This window comes from Neolamprologus multifasciatus, chromosome 11, assembly GCF_963576455.1.
Source record: "Neolamprologus multifasciatus chromosome 11, fNeoMul1.2, whole genome shotgun sequence".
Classification (NCBI taxonomy): domain Eukaryota; kingdom Metazoa; phylum Chordata; class Actinopteri; order Cichliformes; family Cichlidae; genus Neolamprologus; species Neolamprologus multifasciatus.
This window is the reverse complement of record NC_140449.1, coordinates 1,811,361-1,823,501: the sequence shown is the minus strand read 5'-3', so window position 1 is coordinate 1,823,501 and position 12,141 is coordinate 1,811,361. Positions and strand designations below refer to the sequence as shown.

At 43.1% G+C, this 12,141-nt stretch overlaps 1 protein-coding gene across 2 annotated transcripts in view; it reads right to left on the bottom strand.

The window, feature by feature from the left end:
• Nucleotides 1-3,735, bottom strand: part of cdk14 (cyclin dependent kinase 14) — a 267,760-nt gene extending 264,025 nt beyond the window's left edge. For both annotated transcript variants that reach the window (XM_085176729.1, XM_085176730.1), the window contains exon 1: nt 3,246-3,735. In XM_085176729.1, coding sequence (XP_085032855.1) covers nt 3,246-3,339 — 94 coding nt within the window. In that variant the 5' untranslated portion in view covers nt 3,340-3,735. The remainder of the gene's footprint in view (nt 1-3,245) is intronic.
• Between the last annotated feature and the right edge of the window lie 8,406 nt (nt 3,736-12,141).

Sequence of the window (12,141 nt, the reverse complement as noted above, 5' to 3'; positions counted from 1 at the left end):
TTACACGTCACTTCAAGCACATCGTCAGGTCTTGTCATGTGGCCGATAAACAATTTCACGGCATTTATGGAAATAATTATTAACAAAATTATGACAGAAAAGCAACAGCCTTACTTACTATATATTGTGTATCGCTAAATATTTGAAACAAACTATCCATCCACTCTCTTATCCTTGTCAGGGGGCTGAAGCCAATCCCAGCGGGAGGCAGGCTACACCTTGGACACCAGTCTGACGCAGGGCTAACACATAAACAGACCACTCACACTGACACCCGTTACCAGTTAACCTAACCTGACTAACTGTGTGTCTTTGGAGACGAACACTTGGTTTAAAAAAAGAAAACGGAGGATAAAATGAACATCCAGTGAGAAGAATTCATTTTGTAGTTTTTAGACATTTCCTATGAATCAGATGTAGTTACATGTGGAGCTGAAAAGATTTTTGTGTTAATCAGCAAGTCAACAACCCCATTTCTGAAAAAGGCAGGACGGTGTGTAACATATAAATCAAAACGATGAAATCATTTGAAAACGCTTAACACGAAAAAAGTGCAGAAACAAGCTGGTGGGTGTACACTCAAACAGCAGAGTTATTAGTAACGTTGATCCCAGAGGGATTCACTGCACTGAGCAAACAGTCCAACAATTATACTGAAGTAAAACAGTTTATGGATTTCATCATCTATGCTACATAATGTCACTAAAAAGATTGAGAGGATCTAAAGACAAAGCTGAGAGCAGTTTGAATGGCTTTCACGTTCAGGCCCTCGTCCTCGTCCTCGCAGGTGGGCAACCTCCACGAGACCTTCCACGAGCCATTATTAGCATCTCCATGTTTTTAAAAGAGATCGATCGTAAATCCAAATTCATGACTTTCCTATTCATCACCCTCCCGCTGCGATGCGAGCTTACGTTCTCCATTTGTGTTTGTTTGTCGCGTTCAGTTGTCGCCTATGCATCACGTAACTGTTACCAAAATGAGTATTTACAACACAATTTTATAATTTTATTAAATATTAATAAACAGGCTCCAAAAACACGACCGTAGCTTTTAGAAATGATGGATATGCTGTCATCCATCTTAATATGGGTGATGGTTCATGTGGGGAATTCTTTTTTTAATCGTTCTCCCAAATCTCAGCAATCAAGGGACAAAACTTAATTCTGTCACACAAAATACTATTGATATTTTTTTAAAGGTCGGGGTTTGTCACCAATGATGTCTTAACATTTATACCATTTAACAGAGTCCTCTTACTAATGGTTGCAATCCTCCAAAGTGACCTCACAGCCACCAGCAGCAGATGTGCTTTAGCGTTGTGTTGCCTGCTCGTGCACCTCTGGGATTTTGTAACCTTGTGTGGGTGATGTGGCTGGCACGGGCTAAAGACGCGAGTGTACACTCACGCCAGCTTTACGACCGTTTTAGTGATATTTCTGCAGGAGCTCAGATATTCCCACCTTACAGACGTCGCAACTGAGAGAGAAAGCTCGACCTGGACAGCTCCCTCTCTGCTCTGTGTTTACTTTAAAGCAACAGTGTTGTATTTTCTATGTGTTCATTTTGCTGTTTTGTGGTCTTTTTAAACGTACAGCAAAAAACGTGCAACGTGCAGGTTTTTGTTCAAACATTTTACTGCACTCAACATTATTTTTTAATGTATTAGTTATTTATGGATACATGTGTAGCATTCACTTTATTGTGAAGCGTGTTCATTTAAATGTTCAGTCATGAATATTATGTAAAAAAGAGTTTTTTTTCCAAAATGATTTTATTTTATTCTAGAACATTGTACGTGTATTTAAACTGTTATCTGGGTGCCACACGGGCCTGCAGTCCAGTCGAAATGAACATTTGGGTCATCATCAAACAAAATATCTGATAAATAAATGCAGGCCCCGAATTCTGTGACAAACTGAGATCGCTTTACTGTCCTCTAGTTCATATATTTAATTATGAAACCCTTAGGAACAATATTGCTGACACTGACAGTCAATCACAGATGAATTACAACGTGTGAAACAAAGTCGTGCATGCGCTTCATATACACTGTCTCCATAACACAATGGCTCAATTGAATCTAAGAGCTGAATGTGAACTCATCATAAAAACTGCTGATGTTCTGTTTTAAGGTGAAAAGTGACTGCAGACTGTGCGTTAGTGCATGCAGAAATGTGTGCGTTAGTGCATGCAGAAATGTGTGCGTTAGTGACTGCAGAAATAACATGAGGAAAATAATCCTGCTTCCTGCTGGGAATATCTGAAAATGCTGCTGGGTCAAAGATTTCATTTGTGACACTTTGGAAACAAAAGCATCGACATGATCAGCAGATTGCTCAACAATGAGAGCGCGTGTCCCTGCAGATAAACACAATACACCTTAATTACCATGAAGATGATGATCGGCCAGGCCCTCGTTTCTCATGTTTACTGCATCATATTAGAATTGGTCAGGAAATCAAACGGAGAGAAAAGTTCATCTCTTTTTTATCAAAGTCCAAAACATAAAGCGAACCGACACCAGTGATATTAATGTTTTGATTACTGATATGAAAACTGCAACAAATAAATAAATAAAGATTCCGCTTTGGGACATTTACTGAAATATGAACTTCTTTCTTTGTCATGAATCTGTCATCACTTCCATAAATCAGTGCGTCACGCACATTCTCCAAACTTCAGAGGAGAACGTCCAGGCCCACATCTGTACAGATGTTTTCTGCCCAAGAGCCCAGAGACGGTGATACACGCCTCACAATGGAGATGCTGAAACAGACAAGTATCTTCAAAACAAGCGGTGATGTGAAAAGCGGAGAACTGATCGCGTCCATTGTTGTTTCTATAAAAGACGAGCTGAGCACGGACACAAAATGTAGCGATAAAAACAAACGTCAGTCATCTTCCTGGGGATATGATTGAATTGACGAAGATGACGCTGTGTACCAACACTTGGTGACCGTTAGTGGAAAAGTGTGAGCCCCGCTGGTCAGCAGCGGACAGTCTGCTGGAAAATCCTCACAACAGTTCAGAAACTTGACAAATCTGCAGTTTTCCTTTAAAATGAGGTGCGCGGTGCTTAAACAGCCGAACAAGCCCACTGATGTGGGTTTTCCACGGCCGCAAACTGCGAGCAGACATCATCTCAGTGGGAAGCGGCGGTGTGAGCTGCTGCAGGAGACATTTCACATCTGTTTTCTGGGTTTTTATGAACAACAGGCTCGAAAAAGGGAAACGGTACTCACCGATACTCCGGAAACTCTCTGACAAAGTTCTCCTCAACTTTTTCATTTTGCCCATTTTCTCCGGGGGCTGAGAGGCTGGCATCAGGTCGCACATTATTATCTTTTTCTCTCTCTCCCACCGACTTTGGCAGCGGGCTGGCTGTGGGGCTTCAGGCGGAGAAGGAGGAGGAGGAGGACCGGTGCTCAGGCAGCCCTGCGGGGCTTCTTCAGCCCAGCTGCAACGCGCTGGCAAACACAGGAAACGGAGCCCGAGCGGCTCTCACTGCTCTCATCAACTAGTGAGAACAAATGCCTTCTTGAGACTGACTCAAGAATGCGGCTCCATTTCCACAAGAGGCACAAAAAGTCCGCGCTGGAGCATCCAAAGTGGCGAGCGTGCGTAATTGTCTGCGCACTGGCACAGCGAGCGAACGGAGCTCCTCTTCTCACTTCTTTTTCTTCCCTCAGCGTCCCGCTCGCTCCCAGCTCCGCCACAGTCTACATATCATTTTTTTTGGGATTCTCTCTCCGGTTTCGACCCTTCAGACCCCGCCCGGGATGCGGAGATTGGAAGGTTCCCGGGAACACCGGCTTTCCATTGGTCTCAGAGAGTGGCTGTCAAGCATCCAGCCCCGCCCTCCAGTGTGTTGCAGGAGGAGGAATATTTGTAGAGTACCGGGCTGCTCTCCGCGCTCCAGCTTGAGACTGCTGCCCTCTACAAGACCCAGGCTCGGAGCGCGGGTCGACGTCCCCCCCCCCCCCCCCCCCCCCCCCCCCCCCCCTCGCCCCGCAAAGCATCGGCTTCATCGGGCTTCTTCTTCACCTCAGCCTGGAATATCACAGCCTCAGATGATGAAGACCGAGTTTGTCTAACTGAGAAAATCAGTGCACACAAATCACCGGGTTTGCTACACGTGTGTTCTTTTGCACTTCGTGCATCATTCCTGTTACATCATAATAAAAATTCTATAGCTGCTGTCATCCTTTTGTCATCATCATACCATGAAACCATGTCCTCTCTGCAAGCTTTTGTTTTACTAGGACTAAGCTGCAGCTTCTTCTGTCGTCTTCTCCCTTTAGGGGTCGCCACTGCGGATCATCTGCCTCCATCTCACGCTATCCCAGCATCCTCCTCTGCCACACCAACCCATGCCCTAGAAACTGAGCACTTTATAATAGTCAGCAGTCCACTTCAGCCACAATGAAACTCGCAACAGAGCATGATTGGGAGTAAAGCGGGCTGTGGGATTAAAGATACCCGAGCTGTTCAGGTCCTGCATCAGTAATCTGAATCCTGCAGCAGTGAGCTCCGCTGTCATGTGTCTTTATGTGCTGCTCAGACCTGATCATGTCTGTACTGCAGAGACTCACAGCAACCATGTGAGCGGGTCAGTGGTTTTTAGGTGTGCCATACCACATGGCAGTGTTTGGCTCTGCAATCATCTCAGGAATGCAGCAGGCTTGAGTGTTTTCATACTGCGGTCTCATTACTTCACCTGGGGCACCGCAATAATGGAAACAAATGTACGGCTTCATTAGTTTAAACTGGTGCTTGATTGTTGTGTGTTTGTAGGCAGCATGCACGCCTCTCTGCTGCCCTACAAAAGCAGAACATGTCAGGTTAGAAGTGAGTTAAGACCAGAGAGTTCACATCTTAGCTTTCAGTAAATGATTTTAAGGAGCAGGGTACAGAAAAGGAGGACTGTTATTTAGGACACTTTCTACAGAAAACAACTAGAAACCAGTGCGCTGTGAAAGCAGAAGTGCTACTCTGACAGTCCAGAGTTCATCTCTGATGATGTCAGAGCGCAGATATGTATCTATGAGATTCTTTTCTGGGACAGGTAAAGCTAAATTGCATTTTCCTTAAATGTTGTCACACTTATCAAACCAATCACATACCACCATCTGTTTATAGGCAGTTTGTAATCTGTAATTTTTGATGTGTAATTTGGAAACCAAGTGGCAACCCCTGAAGTCAGAAGTGAAACCATAGCAGAAGGGACAAAACTCCAGTTCCTCTGTTGGCCTCCGGCTCCACAAATGCAAATGCAGGTCAGTCCCCACAGAGCTGCACATAACAACGTCCAGCGTTTGTGCCTTTCTGAGTATTTGCAGTGCAATCATCATCCCATTATGGATCATTAGCAGCTATATTCACTTGTAGCAATAACACAGAATTATTAAATGTAACACATTAAGGTTTTTTATGGTATTTGATAATAACACCTTCTTCAGCCCTGCTAGTTTTAAGACAGGTCATAAACAGCTGCTGAACCTCTGGCCTGTCACGTGAAGTCAATTTATTGAATTCATTTATCAGCTCACATTGATCCACACACAACATGTAACAGCTGGGCATAGTTCGTCTGAGTGGAAGATTCATAGACCTGCATTGCTTTCTAATTACCAGCAGAGGGTTATTCCTACTTCTCACGTGATGTGTGATGTCAGCAACACTTTCTTGATGACTTTATGGTTTCAGTTGCTGTTTTTAAGTTAGCATAATATAGTGTTGGTTTTGTAACTCATGGTCTCAAAGCGGCTTTGCTTCATATTAATACCAAGTTGCTCGCTAACAAACGTGCAGTGAAGTCAGATTTATGTCTTGCCAGTTCCATCAACACGGTGATAGCTCAGCTTGATGTTTTACAATGCCACTTCTTCAATCAGTGAGTGACAAGCTAATGGTCACATTACTCTTTTATAATTAGTCCTGTATTTAAAAAAGATGTGACACAGGATTCAAGTTTAGGTGTCTGGAATGGGTTATTCTTTATGAAAACAACACTTTAAAAACTGAAATTCATAAGGAGGTGCTTAATATCGAGCAGCAATCAGTGTACTATCGCTAGCCGGTTAGCAACCCATAGCTAAGCTAACGTACAAATCTCTGTGGAATCTGGTCCAAACACGAGCGATATTGTTTCTGGGTGTGGAAATGTATCAGTAAACTTACCACACGCTAGGACAACCAAAAGCGAGCACACACCTTCCTCAATACATTTCCATTTGTTTTGCAATTTATATTAAGCTAATGCTTTAAAACTAGCCGCACAAGCTTTTTAGTTTCAAAGACACCTGAGGGCTTCTTCTTCAGTCATGCTAGTTACCATGGTTACCGCAGAAGCCCCTAAACTACTGTTAGCTGAATAATAACTGCAGTAACTTCTTGGTGTGAGTGTTGAATTACAGATGGGGGCCAGAGTGACCCGAGGCCTGTTTGTAATGCAGAGATTTATCTGGTCCAACGTTTCATGAATTGCTTTTTCTGACATCACTTAAATAAATGTAGAGTCACATTTTAATAACGGAGAGAAAAAAGAAAATCCATATAAACTTTTTTTTTTAGTGTAGCCAGCACAGTCAGCAGCCTGCATGGTTTTTGGAATTCACATGACATGAGGTAATTTAGGTGTTCAAAGCCCAAACGTACGTGTAAGTCAACTAACAAGGAACATGAACACTCGATCTGTTATTATCATCCAAAGCACGGATTATTACTGGACTCAAAAATGTTACCTGCTAGCTTCAATCAAAGGTTATGAAAGTTTAAAAACCTAAGAAAGCTCTCAAGTAATGTAGACACTGTTTTTGTCTGACAACGGGAGACATCTCACTAATGCTAATAGTTACTCTGTAGTGAAACATGGGGCACCTATATGAAGGAAACTCTGACAAGAACTGATAAACAACTTTATTTCAATGCAATTTTTCAAATGTTTTTCATGCAGTAAATACACTATATAAAGAAGCAAGATTTATTTTGCTTATGTTTATATACGTTAAGTGCTTGAGTCTAAAAAGCATGACTACAGTAACTCAGAACTGACCATTCGGCAGTGTAAATTCTAGTTAACCTTTAGTTAACCTTATTAAGAAGGAAAGAGTCTCATTTACTTGTTCTGAAAGAAAGTAAGTGTTGTTTTATTCAAGAGCTTCAGAAATCGATAGAGGAAAAACAGGTTCCCTTCTCCTAAAACACAGCCAAAAGTACAGGTACAAGTACAGTTATAAGCATATTTTATTTTCCTAATTTTCTGGAACAACTGACACAGTTTTTGAAAATGCATTTTACAAGACAGGTTTAGTCTTTACAAGTTTACATGATTCACATACAAAATGTCACAAAACATTATTTAGTTGGTTTCTTTCCCAAACCAAGCATCAGAGTGAATGTGGAAGTGGCTTTTTGTATTTTCACATCTCAGGTGTGAGGCATTAACAGCCTAAACAGGAGCCACAGTACTTACTGTAGGTTCTGGAGGCCATCAGTCCCGCCTGTCCCGTTTGGCTCTTTTATCATCAGAATTATTGTCTAAAGGCGAAGAAAGATGCCCAACGGACCATCCCAGCCTCGCCGTATTGGTCTATTTGATTCACCTTTTATTGTTTATTTTATTTTATTTTCATTTGCTACACACAGGACACACCTGACTGGGGGAAAGAAAGAGGGAAAGAAAAAGAGCGGGGAAGAGGGACGTTGATAAAGGGCAAAAAACAAAAACCAACAAAACAAACAGACAAAAAATCCAAATATCACCTGGATCACCTGTTGAGAAAGAAAAAAGAGAAAACAAGCAAAAAAAAAAAGAGAGCAATATAATAAACAACATCATCGCGATGAACTATGTGAATATAACAGTAAATACTAAATATTGAATATTATTGTGCAGCACGTAAGATCGACAGAACATAGTGAACTTTGAGGTAGGAGCCAAAAAGGGTGTAGTTTGTGTGTGTGAGCACCGTGTGTACACCTGTGAGCATGGACGCGCTTGTATTTAAAAGGTAATGATCTTGATCATGTAATGATCTGCTAGAGCAGACCTTCCCAAAGTGTGCAGGAGATGAAGCGTCGCTGAATATGTTTCCAAACAAACTTCATTCTAAGACAAAGATTAGAAAATATGTTGAAGCAAATCTTCCCTTTGGCTTCACCTGCACAAGTGCTGAGGTAAGTCTCCCTGCAGGGTTGGTTTTCCCTGCGTCGGGAGCAGCGCTGGGCTGTTTAAATCACGGACAAACAGTATCCCACAGTTTTTTATGTTTTTAAACCTCTTTTGCACAGAGAGACATTTTTTGAAAAATGTATTGATAACAATGTTGAATATTATTACACAGGTAAAAAAACAACTGCAGTAAAATAATCACAGCGTGACGCCTCTGCCTTTGTAAATGGAGGGACAGTAACTGTGTAAAACCTGCAGACAGTCAGATTAACAGTATTTTGTCTCTATCTGCCGTTCTGCAATTCATCTCATGTAAACAATAACGTGGCCACAGCGTGATGTGAAAAAGGCACATACCTTTGACGCTGAGTGACGAACTCTGTATTCCTCTTCCACACGTCAACGCAAAAAAGGAGTTTTATAAAATCTCAGTTTTTGGTGATTGGAAACGCCGTTTACGTGGACAAAACAGCTGCGTTTTCAAAAATACCCGTGTAGGTGCGGACGCAGCGTAAAAGAGTTAGTAGTTTATTTTATTACTACCTGTAATTTATTGCAGATTACTTGTATTTGCTTAATTGTTCACTAAATGTTTGAGGTGAGAAATAAACCGCAATGGAGCAAAATATGGGTGTGTGTGGTTGGAGGATGTGTTTGTGCGTGTGCGTGTGCGGGGGGGGGGGGGGGGGCGACGAACATTTTTCTTGTAAAACAAAGGGGGGCCCAGCAAAAAAAGTTTGGGAACCACTGTGCTAGAGGATGTGGGGATCCATGGACCCGTCCTCCTGGGCATGAAGCAGGTATGGAGGAGATCCAGGCTCCAGACATTCAGAGGCCACCAATGCACCGATGTCTGAGGGCATCTGCCACTGGCAGGGGAAGTGGTGGGGGAGATAGGCCTCCATACCTTGGAGTGACTGAGATGTCCCCAGAGAGGTGGCGTCTGATACCCGACCTGACATATGGACACAGACAAACAGGCACACACAGATACAAACATCCATTCCCACCCTCATGCTCTCATATGCAATTATTCAACACTCAACCAACGTGGAGAGAGACATAAATAGACACTGTACACACAATCACACTCCCCAAGCGTACTCTAAGAACCGGGTCTAGGTACCCTTGCCCCTGGAGGGGGAAACTGCACCCAGACCCAGGTGGTGTTACCCTTTTCCCTGCGGTGGGGAGAAGCAGACCGCCCCGACTCCGCAGCAGCAGGGAGGCCCCACACTCCAGACCCCAGTCGGATGGCCAACTCCTCCTCCCAGCCCCCCCTTCCCCCCACCCCCACCAGGCAACAGAGAACGGGGGTGTGTGAAGACTCCAAACCTCCCTCCGCCCGCTCATATGTAGTGTTGATCCATGTGTGTTCTAAGGTGCATTTAAAACCCAGGAGGGCATGGAGCTACCTGCCAGAGAGCAGCAGGTAAGCGCATAGCCCCTCCTGATAGTCCTCAATGTCTACGTGTATTTAAAATTGAGAGGTGGGCAACGACGCCATCAGGTCGTACACCCTGATGGTCTTCTGGATGACGTGTACGACACCTGCTACATAAAACACCTCAGCAGACTCTGGATCGTGGTGGGGAGGATGTGGAGAGATGGGTTCATCCACAGCAAGTTCTGTCGCTCTTGTTTGGTCATGTCAGCTTAATTGTGATTTAATAACAATTGATTAATATTGATTTAATAAATGTTAGTAAAAAACATCTATTCTTCATTTTCAAAAATGTGAACTTATTTTCGTAAGTCAGGAAAGCAACTGGAATTTACATTGTGGAACTAAATCACAGAGTGCTAAACAAGTGCTAATCTGTTAGCTAACATTAGTACTCTTGGTTAGCAAGCCGCATCCACGGACTATGTTAAAATGTACATCTCACATAAACAGCTACGTGCTAATAAAGTCATCCAACACACCAAAACTGGAGCAACAAACAAACAAACAGCGTAATCGAGACATGGATTCCACTGGACCCTGAAGGTGAGCTGTGGTATCTGCACCAAGATCTTTTAAGTTGTGAGGTGGGGGCCTCCGTGGATCAGACTTGCTTGTCCAGCACATCCCACAGATGCTCGAGATGGGATCTGGGGAATTTGGAGCCCAAGCCAACACCTCAAGCTTGTTGTTGTTGTGCTTCTCAAACAATTCATGAACTGTTTTTGCTTTGTGGCAGGGTACGTTTTTCTGCTGAAAGAGGCAAACGTCTACATGGCAACAATGCTTAGGTAGATGCTCGTGCCACTCCCAAAGTTTGCCCAAAGCATCACATTGCCTTCTTCTCATAGTGCATTCTTGTGCTAGGTGTTCCTGAGGTAAGTGACACAGCTATTCATGCGATGTCAAAGAAAATGGGATTCATCAGATCACCTTCTTCCATTGCTCCATAGTTCAGTCCTGATGCTCACGTCTCCTTCGTTGGTGCTTTAGACGATGGACATGGGTTACCATGGGCACCCTGACTGCTCTCTGGCTATGCAGCCCCAAATGCAACAAACTGTGTAACGCTATGTATTCTGACACCTTTCTATTGTAACCAGCATTGACTTTTTTTGGTGGTTTGAGCAACAATAGCTTACTGGTTGGATTGGTTGGATCACTACCTACCTGTGTCATCAAGCGTCCCATGACTCTGTCACTTGTTCATCACTGTTCCTTCCTTGGACCACTTTTGATAAAGACTGATCACTGTACAATGGGACCGTCCCACAAAAGCTGCCGTTTTGGAGATAGTCTGACCCGGTCGTTTAGCTTGCCCATTTTTCCTGCTTCTAATACATCACATTTTTTGCCTACCCCATAGTAGGGTGGCTGTAGCTCAGGAGGTTGAACAGGTCAGCTGCTGATCGGATGGTTGGTGGTCGTATCCTGGCTGCCCAGTTTGCATAGCCTGACTTGCTGAGTATGAATGATAGAGTTAGAAAGCATAGATAACAGTGCTTGTGTGGGAGAGTAGAAAAGTACTGTATAAGAATCAGTCCATTTACCATTATTATTTAACACGCTTGTGTTAAAATGTTATGCCTGATTGGTGTATGTCTTTAATGTATATATTTTACCTTAATCACAAATTAGAAGAAACAGTTTTGGCACCAACACAGAACATCTGGATGCGGTCTCATGGCGTCTATTCCACATAGTAAAGGACTTTAATTGAGGTTGATCACGCTATCATTCATGTTGAAAAATGACTGGTACAGTGCTTTAAAATATTATCCCAGCAGGTCCTGACCATATGCCAGTGACAAGATGAGATGAGTATATCCAACATTTCATTTAATTCAGTTCTTTGGAATTGCCAGAATATTAGGCTTTATTTGGAAAAACATATATATAGTATAAATAGTAGCTATTATAGATAATAAACTCTTAATGCATTGACTGCAGATTGACCATGATATATATTTATTCATATCTAGATAGCTGCATTATTTATATGTCATTAGTGTCATAATAAAAAGCTAACAAAAGGCTTCTAACAAGGAAACCAAGCCTGCGTGCTTGACTGAGGTAACCGCTACACTGGCGGCACCACATGGCAGTGAGGGAACTGAACCTGAATGCTGACAGGTAATGTGAGGAGAGCAGATTCCTTTTTCCTCATGTGTCCCTTTACTGAGGAGTCTGATGGTCATTCCCCAGCACGGCTCTGACATGTTAGCTCCCCGCTGCAGCTGAAACGATTGGTTCATTAGGTTTAAACCCCCAAATGTCATATTATTTAACATTATATAGGTATAGTAGCAATAATGCATTGAGAAGGACACTGCTGTGAGAGTATGTAGCTGCATACTAAACCAGCGGTCCCCAACCCCCGGGCCTCGGACCGGTACCGGTCCGTGAGTCGTTTGGTACCAGGCCGCGAGAGTTGAGGCTCAGGTGTGAAATGTTTGGTTTTCAGGGTTTTTATCGGTTTTCAGGATTAGTCTGCAGGTAGACAATGGAGCCTCAGCCGTGG